The sequence below is a fragment of the Setaria viridis genome, chromosome 2 (genome assembly GCF_005286985.2).
Source record: "Setaria viridis chromosome 2, Setaria_viridis_v4.0, whole genome shotgun sequence".
Lineage (NCBI taxonomy): Eukaryota > Viridiplantae > Streptophyta > Magnoliopsida > Poales > Poaceae > Setaria > Setaria viridis.
This window is the reverse complement of record NC_048264.2, coordinates 477,513-495,815: the sequence shown is the minus strand read 5'-3', so window position 1 is coordinate 495,815 and position 18,303 is coordinate 477,513. Positions and strand designations below refer to the sequence as shown.

General features: G+C 45.0%; 2 protein-coding genes across 2 annotated transcripts; one reads left to right on the top strand and one right to left on the bottom strand.

Moving 5' to 3' along the window:
- Positions 1–1,061: 1,061 nt before the first annotated feature.
- On the bottom strand, positions 1,062–4,808 carry LOC117845028 (probable inactive purple acid phosphatase 2). The gene is made up of 2 exons (XM_034725899.2): positions 4,067–4,808; positions 1,062–2,494 (listed from the first exon to the last, which is right to left on the bottom strand). Exons 1-2 carry the CDS (start codon positions 4,778–4,780, stop codon positions 1,232–1,234), a joined length of 1,977 nt encoding a protein of 658 aa, XP_034581790.1. The 5' UTR covers positions 4,781–4,808; the 3' UTR covers positions 1,062–1,231.
- Positions 4,809–5,608: 800 nt separating this feature from the next.
- LOC117842506 (calmodulin) lies at positions 5,609–7,116 on the top strand. Its single transcript, XM_034722978.1, has 5 exons — positions 5,609–5,669; positions 6,090–6,121; positions 6,234–6,317; positions 6,741–6,821; positions 6,982–7,116. Exons 1-5 carry the CDS (start codon positions 5,609–5,611, stop codon positions 7,114–7,116), a joined length of 393 nt encoding a protein of 130 aa, XP_034578869.1.
- Positions 7,117–18,303: the final 11,187 nt, after the last annotated feature.

Here is an 18,303-nt window from a genome sequence, read left to right as displayed (position 1 = left end):
TCATGGACTAATTAGGCTCAATAGATTCGTCTCACGATTTAGCCTAGGGTTTGTGTAATTAGTTTTGTAATTAGTCTAGGTTTAATACTCCTAATTAGTGTCCAAACATTCGATGTGACGGGGGCTAAAATTTAACCCCCTTCTCCCGAACACCCCCTGAACTTTCAAACACAGAAGATGTTTCATCGATAAGACAACCAAAGTTACACCTGTTCGACGTATCTCCGCTTTCGTGTTGTGACTTCGCCTTGCCTTACATAAGGCGAAGGCCCAACACTTGGCATGTGCAAACAAAAGCAGGCACATGGTGCATCCTAAAGAATACTCCGAATGTGTTCGTCTTACAAAAGAACTGGATCATTGTCGCACAGATTAACAAGTTACTGTATCCCAAATACCGGGGATCAGTTGAATGCTAGAACAACCTCTATTCAGGGACAGAGACACGATCGACACAATGGCCAATCTTTGCGAAACGTTGGCTGTTTCCTCCATTCTCTGAACGATTGTCATCAGATATGCACGAGTCTTGGTCACAAAATGGTGTCTCTGTTTCCGTTCTGTTTCCAAGTTGAGTGTCTTGCAACTGCTGCTGCTGCTGCTACTGCACGAATGACTCACCAATCTGGTCCAACTTCACAACAAGGCTGTCGATATCATATCATTCAGATGTCGATGGTAAGCGAGATGATCATCAGCAGTACAGAACAGAACCTCTTCTGCGTCGTCTTTCTGAAATCGAAGCTTTTGCCGGCGATGCCTGCTCGTCCTCCCGATCATGCCTTGCTTTGCCCAAGCCTGTGGTGTGGTGGATTCGGCGCTTGTGGAGAGCAGGATGCTTCGCGGTGGGCCAGCGAAAGTCGGCGGCGGCGACAGCACGGCGAGACCTCGCCGGGGGGTTCTGCGCCGGCCAGGAATATTTTCAAAAATCCCTAAACCCTAAAATGACTCTAACGATCATGTTGCATTATGGTACAGGTTAAACACTCCAGTCAGCCAATACACTGTGAACATTGTCAATTATTAAATACCTATACACTGGACAATCACGACAACAGATATGCAGATCAAAAATTCCATTGCCCGAGACTATCACATACAAAGGCACCATCTTACATAACTATACAGTCGTGTGACAAGGATACAGAGCTAGCCCCCAAAATGTCAAAAGTGACTTCACCGTGTTGGGGTCTATTTCGGTAAATAGGTCGAAATATTGATTCAACACAACTTAAGATTCCTCGTTCTTTACTGGAGTCCACTGTGCAGCTTCTTTCTTTCTCCTGACAAGAAATCCAAAACCAAACCCCAGCAGCAGTGCAAACATTACACTGCCTCCGATTTCCAAGTACAACGGAGAAATCCTTCGCACGGTGCTGACTCCTGTGCTGAGTTTTGTACCATCCACCGCCTCAGCAATACTACTGTTACTGGATCCTTGACCAGAAAATATCTCCACCATATCATGGACTTGCCCATCATGGTTCCCCACATAAGTTAGTGTTAGCTTCTCCCTTGTTGCTGCAAGTCTCGTGTATCCAAACACACCACCACGGAACATGGACCTCTCAGGCTGCGGAAAGATGGGAACATCAGGGTGATCAGGCCTCGGTTGCCATATAGGTTGCCAGTCTTGACCACCCATCCCGATCACGAGATGCACAGGAGCACCAGGGTATTGGAAGCTCGATGAAGTGTTGACACATTGGAAGTTCTTCATAGGGCAGAACCTCTCGTACCTGTGGACATGTCCCCATAGTGCAAGGGTCACATTGTATGTCACCAGCAGTGGTTCCAAATTCTGGAGCATCTGCTGTTTCAAAGCAGCATCCCTGGTTTCATCACTTGAGGTGTACATGGGACGGTGGCCCTGAAAAACAACGAATGGTGTTCTAGTTCGGTTCACCTTCTCAAGGTCCGCTTTTAAGAAGTTGTACTGATCACTGCCCTGAAGAAAATTAGTTTCAGTTGACATGTACACGAAATGCACCACACCTGAATCGAAGGAGTAATAAAGATTCCTGGTGTCTGGACCACCATTACCAGTAGGTAGAATAGAATTGCCAGGCATTCTGAACTTGACACTGTATGGTATTCCACACTCACCCCCACCATCCTTTCCATATGTAGCCCACGATGGTTTCCAAGGTTGTAATGGCCAATCATACTCATGATTTCCTATACAGACATGGTAGGGGGTATTGGCAGCAATAGGCTCAATCTGGCTGAAGAAATGATCCCATACCCAAGAATAACCTCTAGCATAGCTGATGTCCCCAATGTGTGAAATAAAGGCAGGTTTATCTCCAAGGGCTTCAATATCACGGAGGATCCACTTTACTGTCGACAAGCTCTCAGCTTGTGTGCGAATGTAGGTGTTATAAGGCACATATGTTCCCATGTCACCAAAAAGAAACGCGTTGGTCTCATTGGCTTCACTGTCACGTGAAATAAAGCTGTAAGTCTTGCTCCATCCTCCTGTGTCACTGCCAACCTGCCAAAATAGTTTAGTTGATTAAATTTAAGAAATGAGAAGAATATACGTAAAAAGCATCCTCATCAGGGGAAAAGGCCAGTGATGTTTGACTCCCCACGCAAATGGATTCTAGTTCTATTATTCAGAACAAAAAAATTTAAATTTTAAAATTATGGTTCTAACTAAAAGATCAGATGTTCAAATTCTAAACACAAGTATCGCTTAGTGCCTACTGAGCCTTCTGGCAACCTATTAAATTCTCAGAACCTATACTTCAGTCATCAGTATACTAACTTCAGTTATTCAATGGAATTCCCGTATATAATTATGCTTGAAGTGATGGTGCTCACTACACCAATATAGTTGGTTGCACTGAATCCTAATTGCTATTTTGTAGTACAAGTCAATTCTGAACACTTAATAATCAGTTCAATTATAAACAGCAAGATTTTCAATATATATAAATAAAAACTCAAAAGTTTACTAAGTCACATATGATGAATCACAAAATCCCACCTTTGCAAAACTATAATCCGTCAGGTTCACTCCAAAGCTCAAATCCTAAATTTCACAGGCCTACATTGCAACTTAAGGCTGCAGCTTACATATGATTTAAAAAAAGCTACCCCTTTATTCCCTTAGACAAATTGATAAAAGTAAAATCTTGATTTTTTAAAACAAATTGATACAGAGATTACTTGGTACCCAGAATCAGAAAAAAACATCATACAAAGCAACATCAATGCGAAGCAACAAGCTAAGAATAGGTCCCTTGAGCAAGGCTATTTTAAACATTCAAACTTCAAGTATAGAAAGCTTGTAATGATCATATTCACCACATTAACTTTCAGCTCCTGAAGATACTAATAAATAATGCTTGGTGGTTTTCAGTGCTCACCACACTTTTTTTTTATTAGATACATTGACACACTATAGACCGTACCATATTCACTATTTAGTAATACAAGTCAATTTTGAACACTTCATAATCAATACAATCACAATTTGCATAAGCAACTTCCAGCGGATACATACAACTCATGTGAAGCAACAACCTAAGAAAAGCCACTTGGGCAAGACTAATTTATAAGCAGACAGACAAACTATCAGGAGGTCAAAATATCCCACTCTATTATGAACTCTAGCAATGCATACTTTCAAGATTTCAGATATCTCCTTTACTTGAGCATCATAACCTTACTATGGCACACATGCAGAAACAAATTTCAATCATTTCCCTGAACCCTCCCGATGCATAGCTTCAGTACTTCAGATATATCCACGAGAACTGGATATTATGAATTTAAAAGAAAAATCTTTCTATGTCATCGATGCTGAATCAACAATTTAATCTTTGAAACAGAATGATCCATTCAGTGTACTACACCTGAGGTAACCCAACTGCAACTTTAGGCTACACCACTGCAGCATATATGACTTGAAATAAAGCCTGTTTTCTGTTCTGAGAAAAATTGATAGAAGTAAAATTTGGATTCTTTTTTTTAAACAAAATGATACATAGTTAAATTTCTATCAAAAATCAGAAAGATTGGACCATTCCAAGTTACAGCAGTGCGAGATATGCAGTACCTTGTAAAAGTACTTCCTTCCGGGCTCCAATCCCTTCATGAGGCCGTCGAAGACGAATCCCGGATCTCTCCAGGCGACGCTGCTGTTCGCCGGCCAATCGCACATGTGCTTCTGCTCGTACGTCCTCACCTCTGTGCCCACCTCCGTCCAATTCTTCTCCTCCTCCTCCAATCCGTACCTGACGACCCTCTTCCCGGCGTCGCCGCACAGGAACATGACCCGCATCTCGTCGACGGCGTCGGCGAACGCGAGGTGCACCTGCTCGGGTCGCGCGGGGTCGCCGACCGCGACGTCGCCGGAGACGGCGACCCGGTGCTTGGCGTGGGGGAGCGGGTTCCGGTCGTGGTCGATGTGGTGGTAGGAGTACTCATTGGCGGGCCAGCGGAAGAGGCGGAACTGGTAGGGCGCGCGGAGGGTGGGGAGGCGCGGGAGGGAGAGCTCCCCGTGGCCGTCGCGCCAGGAGGCGGAGCCGTTGAGGAAGAGGTAGCCGAGGAAGTCGCGGTCGCGGGAGGACGGCGGCGAGTAGATGGCGACGTAGTCGAGGCCGTCGGGGGACGGGAGGCCCGCCCAGCGGATCTTGATCTGGCGGTCTGAGGGGGACAGCCTCGCTGGGGACGCGGTGAGGGTGGTGCCCGCCGCGGCCTCGCCGGCGGTGGCGAGGGCCGCGACGGCGAGGAAGAGGAGGAAGGGGAGGTGGGGGTTTTCGGGGTGCATTTTGCGGGGGACGCCGTAGAGAAAGTGGCTCGTGACGCATCCTGAGAATTTAGGTGAGCCTGAGGAGGGTCATTTGACGTTGTGGGACCCATTTGTCAGTTGAACGAATCAGGAGTGGAGTAGTACTAGTGTAGGTCAAACCGAATATTCGTCGCACCCTTGGACAGCTTTAGAAAGATTTTGCTTCCTCGGAGGCTTCCATTCCATGTTGTTAGTTTATACTAATTCAATCTCTGCAGGATTAACAGTTCCCAACCTTAAAAAAACCCATTGAGTTCGGCTAAAAAAGAGAGAGAAACAAGATAGTGCCAAGTCATATTCACAGCTTCACTTTGCAAGTGTTTCTTATCCTCCTCACTGATATTGTGGGACCCATCTGTCAGTCTAACGAATCAGGAGTTGAGTAGTACTACACGTGTAGGTCAAACTGAATATTGCCGTACCGAGACAGAGTGAACAAGTCTAAGGTCAAACTTCCTTTCTTTTCCGCGGACGACACGAGCAAGAGCAACGGGGATGCTCCTGGGGTGGCGCAGGAGTCGGTATCTGGGTAGCGGTAGGTGCGAGCAGGCGTACTTGCAGGAGTTACCAACACGTGCCGTGAAGCTGAATCGTTGACACGTTGGGTCTACCAAGCTAGGCCCACCTGTCAGCATTTGCGGACTCGCAGAGCTGACGGAGCGGGCAGTCAAAGTGTCAAACGGGAGCTACAGCTACGTAGGTGACTAGGGACCTATAGGGACCTCAAACGGGAGCTACAGCTACAGCTCCGAAGTGCACCCTCCCCAACGCACGCTTGCGCTAAGCTCCGCTGATCTGCTCAGAGATATGGCGGAGCGCTTCACCCAGATCAAAGCGGCGTTCGACCTCTTCGACCGCAACATGGACGGTACGTGTCCTGACCTTGTGTGATTCGGTGACGTTCATGCTCCAGGATTTCTTGCATGTCACCCGCTCGTTTCTCTGCTAAATGGCGGGACTCTGTATCTGCACTTTGATTGGTTGCTTCCGCTATGCATTTGTATGCTTACGAATATGTTTACATCATGCCCGTTCGTTCACCCTCCATGCCTTCAAAAAAAAAAACAAGAAGAAGAAAAACCCTCCATGCCAACTTAGCCCACCTGCATGGGTTCTTGCTGGCTTGCTAGATCATGTCATCTGCTTGTTGTTTGCTTAGATCCTGGGAAATTCCTTCGTTAGGCTGCGTTACTGAATCCGTTAAAGCAGAGGTTTTGGATACATGGTTTGGAAACATTAGAACAGACAATTCTCAGACCATTGTTTAGCTTTATTTTCCTTTCTGCAGGATATCAGCAGATTAACTTTAACTCACACACGGTAAGATCTAATGTTGCGTTGAATCGTCATCGATACAGGTTTCATTACCGTCGAAGACCTAGGAGCTGTGTTGGAGTCCTTGGGTCAAAACAACACTGCATTCGAACTGCAGAGCATGATCGCAATGGTTGATTCTGATGGGGATGGCGCCATCAATTTTGAGGAATTCTCAATGTTGATGGAACTCAAACCGAACGTATGTATTGTAATTTCCTCTTCTGTTATACTATCCTCTTAGGGTACGTACCCGATTTTCTGCTAAGTTGCACTCCAAACTTTTGCTCATATTTCCTCTTCATATAATTTACATACTGTGCTTTCAAATCAGGGGTTAGCTAGGGATCATCTTTGCGTTGCTAGTTACATGGACATTTGAATGCCAGACATCGCCATTTGCACAGGAATGCAATGCACACTGTCATGTGAAACCCTTAGTATGAAACTGAACATTTCGATTCAGAGTCTGACGTGTGAAAATCCTAAATTAAATTAAGCTCTTCAAATAGACAGAAGCATGCAAGCATGCAGATCGAATTGAACATAAAATCAATATATTCCTCCACACTCTGCTAACAAAATACAGTTTATGTACTGATTCTCCTGATCTATGCTCTTGAAGGGCGTTGATTCAGATGAGGAAATGACTAGAGCATTCAGGATGTTTGACATGGATAAAGATGGCTTCATTTCTGAAGCTGAGGTGAGCTCCCAGATTCTGACTCTTCTTATCTACCTGATCACTCTACTGTAGATTCTACCTTTTTTTTCTCTAGCGGAACATCTACTTGAGATCTCCAAACGATAAACTCTTGGCATCAGTGAACGTATCGCTAAAACCCAGTTGTTTTTTGACTCTGCAGCTCTGCCACATCATGTACAACCTTGGAAGTAATCTGAGTGGCGATGAAGTGAAGGAGATGATGCGGGTAGCGGACACGGATGGCGACGGCCGTCTGAGCTATGAGGAGTTTAAGCAAATCATGGACCGCATTTGAGTCGAAGATGATTTCCGGTTGAGGACCTAGGTTGTCTGCACGGCGTGCTATTTGTGGTGTTGTCGCCTGTGCTGCTCTCCCCTGTTCCTGGGAGCATTGTTCTGTCCTTCGTTTTTTTTTAAGCAGCAGGAGGGGAATCTCCTACTGGTTATATATTAAATAGAAGGAACATAAAGCAATTACATAGAAAAGTGCGAGAAAAAACAAGGTGAAAAACCAGAGAAAAGGAACAGAACAACAATTTTACAGAGTGTGTAACCAGACATTCATTCTGGGAACCAGAGTTGGCTTCGCTCGGTGCAAAACTACAGAGAATTCAGAGATAATTTCTTCTTGCCTCGCTGAATTGCAGGATCTATACTTTTGAACATCCAGTCATGCCAGCTTTTCTTTGATTTGTTTGAAGATGGAGTTAGTTTGAAAGATGGAGTTAAATGACCTTGTGGTGATGACCGAGACACCGACTAAGGAATAAGCGTCGCACACTTTCTCTCTGTCCGCCCCTCCTTAATTGCTCCCCAAGAAACAAAACTCCCTGACCCCTCCTCCCAAGTCCCAACCAAATTAACGCAGCACCTTCTTGCCGGTCCGTCTCCGTAGCTTCCAACTCGGTTGGTGCATCCAGAGGTATTATTCACTACGCCAGAATCGATTTGTGCTGGTAAAGGGAAATTAGCATGTGTTTGGATGGGAGACAATGTAGGATGGGACGGTCACGTCCCAGTTTTGTGGGATGGGATGGTTCCATCTAGTGTTTGGTTGAAATAGGATGGGACGGTCCCGTTTCATTGTTTGGTACGAGAGATCAAGAAAATGGAATGGATGGCGATTTTAACACCGTTAGATACAATAATTGGTGGGCCCCACCTGTCATTCTCCTGCGTGTTTTTTCTTTTTTTTTCTCCGACTTCATCTCACGCCAACAGCTGTCCGCTTGTCTCCTCCTCCCCATCCCCGGAGCTCCCTTGCCGCCGAACCTTCCCGCACCACCCCCACGACCGGCTCCCACACCGCTGGCACCCTCCCCGCGCCACCCCAGGCTAGCTCTCCCCGCCGACGAATCCTCCCCGCGCCTCCCCAAGCCGGCTCCGCCGCGGAAGGCCGCGGAGCTCGCCACCGCCAGCCATGGAGGGCGCGTCGCGGAGCTTGTCCCCGCCGGCCATGGAGGGGGTGCCGCGGAACTGGCCCTCGCCAGCCCTGGAGGGCGTGTCAGACGGCAGGCGACGACTTCACGCTCGCCATTGCTCCCTCGCGTCAGATGGCAGGGGACGACGTTGAAGTGGGACGAGCCCGTCCGCTTAATTTTTCCGGACGGGGTCGTCCCCGATCTTGGCGGTATATTCCTTAGTAGGGATGTCTCCGTCCCACTTGTCTCCTAACCAAACGTGGGACGAAGTGGGATCGTCCCGTCCCATCCCACTTCGTCCTTGGAACCAAACACACTCTTAATATGCTGGTGGGCACGCTTGGCACCTGCCAGCATAGAGAATTGTCGAACCGGTGGGAAGCGCCCGCCAGCATAGGTGAGAATGAGTTGTCGCAAGAAAAATCTGGGCTGGAATTGGATGGGAAACGGGCTTTATTCTTGCTACGTGGGTCTGCTACGGTTTGATGGGCCCGTTGGCGACGGAACACTGATATGGGCCCCTTCTAAGATATTGGGCTGTGCCAACCTAACTGCAGGGTCGTGCGAGCGGGCCGAGTCCAGGCAAACTACCACGAAAGCAAGCCCACCAAGCTGTACAAGGCAGCAATTTCTCATCTGCTCCGTATTCCACAGTTTGTCTTCCTTCCGATGATCAATGATGATTGCATAAATGATCGAGATATTTGAAGAGTTATGTCATGTTCTGCAACTTTTGAATTCTGAAAAATTCTTGTAGTTTCTATAATGTCCATGATGTAGCATCGATGATGGAAAATTCCAAAAAGAATTAAATCCACACTCAGGCACTCAGCCAAAAGAGCTAAGCTTAGTTCCCTCCCCTAAATTTAAGGACCATCATTGTAGTAATTTGAGTACACATGATGGCATATATCTCAAGCAATCATAAAGACACAAATTGAGATTAATTCTTGTTGCTTAAAACCGAGTGCAAGTCATTTGGTAAATTACACCTCCTAATTAATATCCGCTGGTGAGCTCAAGGAGCTGTTAGAAATGATAGACAATATAAATGACGAAGAACATCAGATTCAACATAGGAGACAAGATTTTAACATGGAAAACCCTTTCACGGAGGAAGAGAAAAAACCACAGGTGCTAGCTAGCAAACCTTCACTATACCGGGTGAGGTTATAAACACCAGGATTTACAACCTTTTGACTAAAGAGGTGGAACCCTAATCGGTGACGATCCAACTTAGGTCGAAGTCGGCCTTTATCTGTATATAACTAAATTTGGATCATGACTCAACAAGAGCTGTTTGGATTAGTGGTTAGCACACTAAAAATACAACCGGTTTAGCCTAATACCGGTGTAAAAAAAAATAGGTTATAAGGTCTGGAAAAGAAAACGATGCCGCCGCTCGCCCATCGCCTCTGCCGCCGCTGCTCCCCGGTGCCACGCCCATGTGCTCGCGCCCCCCAGCCATCAAGATCTCCACCGCGCGCGACCCGCACTTCTCTTCCTCCTTGCCGGCGTCCGCGAGCCCGTTGAGCTCCCCGCGCGCCTCTTCCTCCCCACCGGTGCCCCGCGTTGCTGCATGCCGCACGATTCGCGCGTGAGCTCCCCAGTGGTGCGGCCGTCGAGCTCGCCTGCGCCAACGCCTCTCGCCGGCCACGGCTCTGCCCACCTACTGCTCACCTAGTGACCTTCCCCTGCAGTTGTTTCCTGAATGAGTACATAGCACGTACTAATCCTATCCTCCAGTAGCAACTGGATTCTCTAACAAGTAACAACCCTGGGCCCAAGCCCAAAGTCCGACGTCAGCCTAGTGCACGAGAGAAAGGCTGATGAGAACCACTACCGGACCCACCTGGCAGTGTTAAGCCGCCAGCCGAGCGACTCCGTCCCCCTCGTTGGGTGCATGCAACTGTGAGAGAGATTTTTTAACAGCTTTTCGAGGCACTGCTCGGCCCCATCCACAGCCTCCTCAGCCCCTCCGTTTAGCTACCCTTCCTCTGTTCCTCACGCTGTTCTTCCCGAGAAACATCACGATGGAGGAAAAATCAGATTGATTGTCTGGTTACGTTGTTGCTTGTTAGCTTCGTTTCGCGATCGATGGCCTATCTGCATTTCTGCCAATTTGGTTGGCTGCACATAAATCGTAGAGAGCGCTGCTGGGTTTTGCTTCATCTTACCGGAAATCAGATGTCGTGTGCTGTGCATATTGTCAGAAATTTCAGAGGTATTTGTGCTGATTGCTCTTCCCAGATCATATCTGTACACTACATTTTGATTGGTTGGTTCTGATATGCGTTAGTTTGCACGGAAGCGAGTCTGAACTATATTCAATTTTGTTTTCCTCAAACCCATTTGAATTAAACCTGATATATTCTAATAAAGTGTACTCCAAACTTTTGTTGTATATATTTCCTAACATATTTAGACTCTGAAAAGGCCATGAGATATTCCTCTCAAGGTTGATGCTCCTTATATTAGCTGCAATATAGTTTGCACAGTCAAAACTATAGAGTGATCATATATTTATATTTTTTAGTTAATATTCTGATCATAGCTACAGTCAAAATGCTTTAGCAACCCAGTGTTTCGCAACAGACATAGCTACACGACTATGCGCTAACCAATTTGTAGCCGACTCAATTAAGCTGGTCGACCATCCAAGTACCATAATTCAGTGACGTAAATAAGGGTGTCTCTGTAGCTGCAACTGCCTCATCTGCCACTCCCATAGCCACTATAGGTGTGTGCCAAGCCTCCTTGTCATCAGAAGCTTTCATATTCTCTCCGCTCCTTGTGGCCACCCCCTCCACAGCAGCCCTCCGCCTTCTTCACCTACACATTGGCTTCCGCAGATATTAGATATGTCTATATTCGAAATTAGATACAGAGGAACAAATAAGAAGTAATATATCCTTCAGGAACTTAAATACAATTCACTTTTTGGTACATACATATATTAGATACAGAGGAACAAAGAAGCAGCATATTCTTTTGGAACTTAAATAGAAAATTCAGTTTTTGGTATACATTGGAGATTTCATTACATTACAAGGGTACACTGTTACCTTGCCGGCATACTCGTACATGCAGTTGTGGGTTTAGGCTTATAACTTAATCTACATCAGTATTAATAAGGCCTTAAATAAAAGATGGAGATTAAGGAGTCCCTACTATCTATAGTATATGAAAGAACCACAGTTTGGAAAAACCAAAATGACCTACAATTTGGAACGGAGGGAGTAGCTAAGGCTCGTATGTTTAGATAGAGAAAACGTATGGAAGATAAAATCTGTCAAAGTGACAAATAAGTTTTAGCATGCTCTTAATCAGCATTATTGTATTGCTACATTAACTTGCAAATTTGTCACTTCTTTTCTTGTGGCAGCCATCAGTTTATCTGCAGAAGAATGTAATGGAAGGAAGGAGTCCATGGTACTTGATGGATGACCCAACTCAAAGTTGAGAAGCCCAATGGGCCAACTCATCATACACATGGAACAGCCCACAGCCCATTGCCTCGTGCTTCTCTCATCTAACTTACAGGAGAAGCAGGCACAACCTGGAGCTAGCGGCAGGACGTGCATGCAGTTGCAGTTGCAGTGTGTATCTCTCTTTACTGCATCCCGTACGTATATGTATACATACATGTGTATGTGCAATCAGGATTACTGATCACGTGTATGGATTGGTACACGAACTCGTGCCATCCCATCTGTCCATCTGTTTGTCTACTGTGTATGTGTCAGCACAGAGCAATGCATGACACGAGTCACGAGATCTCGATTCGCATCTGCCGTGTTACACGTACGTACGCTCCGACGACGTCGCAGGAAATGCAATGCATGCAGAGACATTCATGCGCGATCATCCAAAAGCAGGTTAACCACAGAGCGAGAGAGACAAAGTTACTGATGAACTTGTTACCGCAAGTAACTAATAACGTCGTTAATTCTTTTGCTACATCGATCTAGTGCTTTCGTGCAACGTCGTCGATCGAATTTTTTTTTGAACAACCCAAATATATATTGCACTCGTGATCAACAATATATATAATGGATTGGCATGTTAATATAGCGCACGTCAGGGTTTGCGTAAATTAATGAAAGATATTTGCATGTCGTCACACACTACAAAGTTGCATGTCGTCACACACTACGGAAATATCATCACTGTACTCCGAGTAGTAGAGCCGTCACATCATATCCGATCCGATCCATCAACGTCGTCGTCGTCCATCGATCCATCGATCTGTCAGGATCAGTACAGATCGTCCTGTGATGCATGCATCAAGGTATTTGCATTGCGTTGCTGACCATCACCAAACACACCAACTTGCATTGCATTGAGCATTGATCCTACCAGTTGTTTTTTTAACCTGGTACTAATGTGAGCATAAGTACCGGTCTAATGGCTAATTCCCTAGACGCCCTTGTAAGCCTCTTTCCTAGGAGGACCCGTAAGCTCCTTTAGTACCGGTTGGGGGACCGATACTAAATTAAATTAAAGGTCACCCATTAGTACCGGGTGGGTACCGGTATCCACCCGGTACTAATGGGTGACCTTTAATTTAATTTAGTACCGGTTGGATCTCTCAACCGGTACTAAAAAGCTCTCTCTGACTCTCTCCGACTCATCTCTCTTCCTTATCTCCCCACTGTACGCCTTATCATTTATCTCCCCACCCTCCTCTCCCCACCGGCCATGCACTATCTCTCCCCACCGGCCATGCACTATCTCTCCTACCTCTCTCCTCCCTCTCCTCTCAATGCCGCCGCCTCTCGGGGCCATGCCAGAGCCACGCGCCGCTGCTCTCCACGCCCCTGGCCGCACTCCCCCGGCCTTCGAGCTGCTGGGCGCACGTCGCCAGCCTCCACTCCGGAGGCCCACACGCCCCCGCCTTCGGCGAGGAGCTACCACCAGGCTGCCTGCATGAGGGGCCATTGCCGCTACTCCGCTGGGGACCAGGCCGGGGCGCTCAGAGGCCTGGAGGCGCAGCAAACGGAGGCGTGGGGGCCTGGAGGCGCGGAGGCCGGGCATGGCGCGGCAGTGGAATGGCGTGTGACATGGTAGAAAAGGAAAATGAGAAAAGAAAGAAAAGAAAAAAAAATAAGAAGAAAAGAAAAAGGTCTCAGCCACGCGTGACATGGCAGGCAATTTAGTATCAGTTATTTCACCCGATACTAAAGGACCCCTTTAGTACCAATATAGTAATACCGGTTGCACAACCAATACTAAAGGGGAGGTTTGCAAACGGTATTGAAGGCACATTCCCATACATACGGTGTATAGCACGAGAGCTACATGCTCATCAGTACGGTACAGTAGCTAGCTTGCTGTTGGTCTCCATTTCCTGCTGAGACGACGTAACTGGATCGTCTATGGTCACTGTAGCATGTCAACATGTGCACACACATGCATATGCTTTCGTCCCAAGTGCCCATCCTAGACCGTGACACGTAGGCAAACGGCCACGCCACACTCCAACCGTTGTGACAACAACGAGTGAGAGCTGAGGTACTCGGGACTTTTCTATGTCAAACTTCTCTATCAAGATTCATGTGTGTCTGACGATGTGGGTGCTTATATATCGCGCTGTACTGTACATCCATCCATGCATGTGCATCATGCAACTAATGTAACAACGAACTAATGATCCAATATTAACCACCGAGCTGAGGCGATGCACAAATCATTCGTGATTTGTGCATCGCCTGTTTTAAGAATTAGATTACCTATCAAGCACGTGTGCACATAGCCGAAATTAAATTACTGGGGCTGAAAGAAACGTGCTGTCAAATCGACACGTAAATTTCAGACGGAGAAAGATATGGAGCGTGCTTGGCTCACGGCCACAACTCGCCACGCTGCAACCTGTGGCGGCTGTGGCAAGCAAACACGCCCCACATCAACCGTTGATCCGTAATTAGTTGGGATAGAAGCCCGTGGGTTAAAAAAATAATCTTACTTTTTCTGTGTGCTCTAGCACTCACATCAGAATCTTCCAAACCCTGCTTTCTCTATCCTCCAATCACAGAGCTTACTTCCACCGGCAGCTACTACCCACCACTCACATCTCTCCAAAAGATTAATAAAAAGGAAAAAAAATTTTGTAAAGTGCGTCGGTGTCAAGAGAGTGCTGTTACCTCAGAACCAATGTCTTTAGTATATGTTTTTTTTTGTGTGTGTGTGTTTGCTAGTCCTGATATTTTTAATGGGGCAGTGGGTAATTTGGTCCGCCTTAAATATTTTCGGAAGGAAAGTCACTTTGTTTAGGTAACATCCAAATGAGGAAATTCTGTCACCGTTACGGCAGAGGATCGACGGCGGTAGAGAGCAGCACGGAATGACCATTGTTGCGATTGATGCGGTTGAGAAGAAGTCTTTCTCAAATTTGATTGCATTTTTTTGGCAGTCTATTCTGTATTGGTTCATTCTTTTTCTTCTTATATATACTCTCTTAGCTTTCAAATTATAGGTTGTTTTAGCTTTTTATTCATAGATAATATTATGTATCTAGACGTACACTACATCTAGATGCATAATAATATCCATAAATTTAGAAAAGTTAAAATACCTATAATTTGGAATGGAGGGAGTAAATCAGATAAAGGATGCCCTATGACGCCTTTTGTAAAAAGAACGTACTTTTGACCGATGCGTATGAAAGGGACATGGAAAGACATATCTGCCCTGAGTCCAATCCAACCCATAATGAAATGAGATAAGTCGTCTTACACGGTTTCAAATGGAGGGGCATGGAAAGATATAGAGAGAATTCCCTATTTGACATTCATATAATGAGTTTCAAATGGAGGGGCATGGAAAGATATAGAGAGAATTCCCTATTTGACATTCATATAATGAGTGTGGTTCCTTTCTTGGCCTTCAAAATTTTTTCCTTCCTTATTTGACAATGACTTTCCCTATTTGACATTCATGTAATGACTGGTTCCTTTCTTGATCTTCAAAATTTTTTCCTTCCTTATTTGACACTGACTTGAACTTTGGTTCCTTATTTGACACTCCCGTTCATTCTGTCAGTTAACTCAGGTGAACAGTAACCCGTGGATACTCCTACCCTATTTTACTAAACAAAACGACATCTAAATCACCTCTTAAATTCATGAATTTTTTTGCAATGATATAAAAGATAGAGATGAACTTATTTTTACAAATAAACACAAATATATCGTTTAAAATCTTAAAACTAAAATTCACAAAAATATGCTACTTTTAAAGATTATGTGAATTTTTAGAGCATAAAAATACTTTCCAAAAGTAATGTATTTTGATGAATTTTAGTTTTAAGATTTTAAATGATATATATATTTTTTTGTATAAAATGAGTTTATCTCTATCTTTTATATAACTACAAAAAATTTCATGAATTTTAGAGCTGATTTGGATATCGTTTTGTTTAGTAAAATAGGGTGAAAGTATCTATGTATTACTGTTCACCCAAGTTAACTGACGGAACAAATGAGAGTGTCAAATAAGGAAACAAAAAAATTTGAGGGATAAGAAAGAAACTACTCATTATACGAGTGTCAAATAGAGAATTCTCTCAAAGATATAATCCATGCAACAAGGCCAAATCTGTGTAACCTATAATTAGCATTGTGCGGCATGACCGCATGAAATACATAAGTGTAGTTCATAGGTTACAACCTGGCCCATCGATCATCAATATCCCCGGCAACACAATTTACAGTCGAGCTTACTGACAAGACGTGTACTTTGGATTCCTAACGGGCGCGTGTTATTAGCCATGAATCTGCCATAACCAGGGGCAGCCCGTACGTGCAGGACGACATGCAATGTACTCTCATCACACTTGTAATTTTTGTACCAGCTGCCAAATCCTATGTGTGCTGGCATGCCATTTGATCAACAGCAACAGCACTACACGTACGGAATATTGCATTAACTCTTCTACTGTATACGTGTACGAGCATATGCACATGAATGCACGCATGCTATTCTCTTAACTTGTTACAATGCTCTTTAGTTTTGGCACAGCAACTGTACTTGGTTGTGGAGTTAAGGACTAATATACTCGTAACAAAAAAGTCGAGGATTTACTGATTTGTATATATATTGGCTCAATTTGTGTGTTATTTTTCAGTTGATATCATAGGCCACTAATTAGACCAAATTAATTCAATGGCCTTTTATGTGCATTGAAATTATCGGATCAATAATTCAATAGCCTTTTGATTTGCACTCGATTTGAAAAATTCAACAGCTTGCTCCTTTCACGCATTACCCATAGGAGGTGTTTGGTAGAAGAGTTGGGAGTGGAGTACTGCCAAACACATCCAGCTCCACGAACTCTAGCTCCAAGAAAAACGAAAAACTAGGGGCTGGCTCTATGTTTTTGGTGGAGCTTCTCAAGACGGTGCTCCAGAAATCAACTTTTTGTACATTCCTCATAGAGTTGGGGAGTATTTACCCATCTTTGCCACCGTTTACATAAGTTACCTATTCGTTTCTATTTTTTTCCTGTAGCTCAATACGTCCCTTTCCTCCCTTCTGCCGCTCACCACAGCCCCACCGTGGCTAGCCTCCTGCACTACCGGGGAGCGCAACCCCTGGCTGCCCTCTCGCAGGAGCACTCCACCCCCGCGCACCGGACCGCACCATCCTTGCACGCCGAACAACCCTCCCCCCCCACCCACCCAATGATGCATTGCTGTTGCCCGCGGGGCTCCTGCCTATGGGGGTTGCTCTGCCGATGCTCTCGCCAATTTCTCATGAGCTACGAAGCTGCTATAGCCTCGGTGGGGGGAGATGATATGGTTTTGGCCAAATCTTTGATCATAGCATGTGAAGGCGCAACACTCAATTGGTACTCTTTACTTCCACCGCAATCTATGTACAACTTGATAGATCTTAAGATAAAATTAATTCAAAACTGCCAAGGTTTCCATAGAGCTATAACAGATAAAGGAGATTTGTTTAATTGCATCCAAAGAGATAAAAAAAACCTCTAGCAAATTATGTCAAAAGATTTGTTCAGTTGAAATCTCAAACACTAGATGTTGATGAAAGTGTAGCAACAACAGCTTGCATTAAAGGGATAAACCACGGGCAAACAGCCTTGCATCTATCAAGAGAAAAGCCCAAAACAATGGAAGCACTATTTGCGGAGCTAGAAAAATATTACAGATCGGATGAGAACCACAAGAAAAGAGTAATGGAAAGAAACCACAACAAGCAAGCGCACAAAGAAGAAAACTGGTCACCACCAAAGTACAATTTCCAACACATCAATAAACCATATCCAATAAACCATATCCGGCTCAACACATCCTACCAATGGAGGGTGCTTAACCATCGCAGCAACAAAATCAAAATCAAAACGGGCACCAATCACAGCAACAAGCAAATCAAGGTAGTGGGCAAACATGAGGCCACACTAGTAGAGGAAGAAGCCGAGGTAGAGGACCTCCGAGGCGTGAGAAGCGTGACCACGTGAAAAAGTTCAATTTGTACACGTGTTCCTCAATGACCTTTATGTACGGCATATCCTAGAAATATAGTGGTTGAGTAAGGACATTTTCGGAACATAAAGTAGGTCATGGATCACTATAAATGGGGAGTCCTACCCCATTGTAAAGGGAGATCAGTTTTTTCAATTAAGAAGTGAACATTGTTTCTATTGCAACTTTAAATCTGTTCGGTGTCAAATTTTTTTGAGACCAACACCTATGAAATGAAAAGCGTCGTATATTTTGAGAAAAACATATGAAATAAAACACTGATAATAAAATTATTACTCCCTGTAATGTTTGGATTAGCTATTTGAGTGGGGACACGACAAGGAGTGTGAGGTTTCGTGATGGGCAAGTTAAGTCACCAAAAGATTCGTGGTGGGCCCAGCGGTCACCGTCCGGCCCTCTCATCTGTCGATCTCAATCACTCACTACGCGCCGTCCCTTCCGACTCATCCTCTATCTTTTAATGGCTGCTAATCTCTCTCTTCTCTCCCATCAAATCGCTCCCCTCCAATATAATAATTAATTCATCAAAAAAAAAGATGCAAACTAACCACCGCTGCT

What these genes read in the sequence shown, in the direction of transcription:
- LOC117842506 (XM_034722978.1), top strand. Translation starts at nt 5,609, where the DNA reads ATGGCGGAGCGCTTCACCCAGATCAAAGCGGCGTTCGACCTCTTCGAC. An exon ending in CTTCGACCGCAACATGGACG is followed by an intron (nt 5,670 to 6,089) that starts GTACGTGTCCTG and finishes TCCTTTCTGCAG; the next exon opens with GATATCAGCAGATTAACTTT. An exon ending in GCTTCATTTCTGAAGCTGAG is followed by an intron (nt 6,822 to 6,981) that starts GTGAGCTCCCAG and finishes TTGACTCTGCAG; the next exon opens with CTCTGCCACATCATGTACAA.
- LOC117845028 (XM_034725899.2), bottom strand. Translation starts at nt 4,780, where the DNA reads ATGCACCCCGAAAACCCCCACCTCCCCTTCCTCCTCTTCCTCGCCGTC. An exon ending in GAAGGAAGTACTTTTACAAG is followed by an intron (nt 2,495 to 4,066) that starts GTACTGCATATC and finishes CTATTTTGGCAG; the next exon opens with GTTGGCAGTGACACAGGAGG.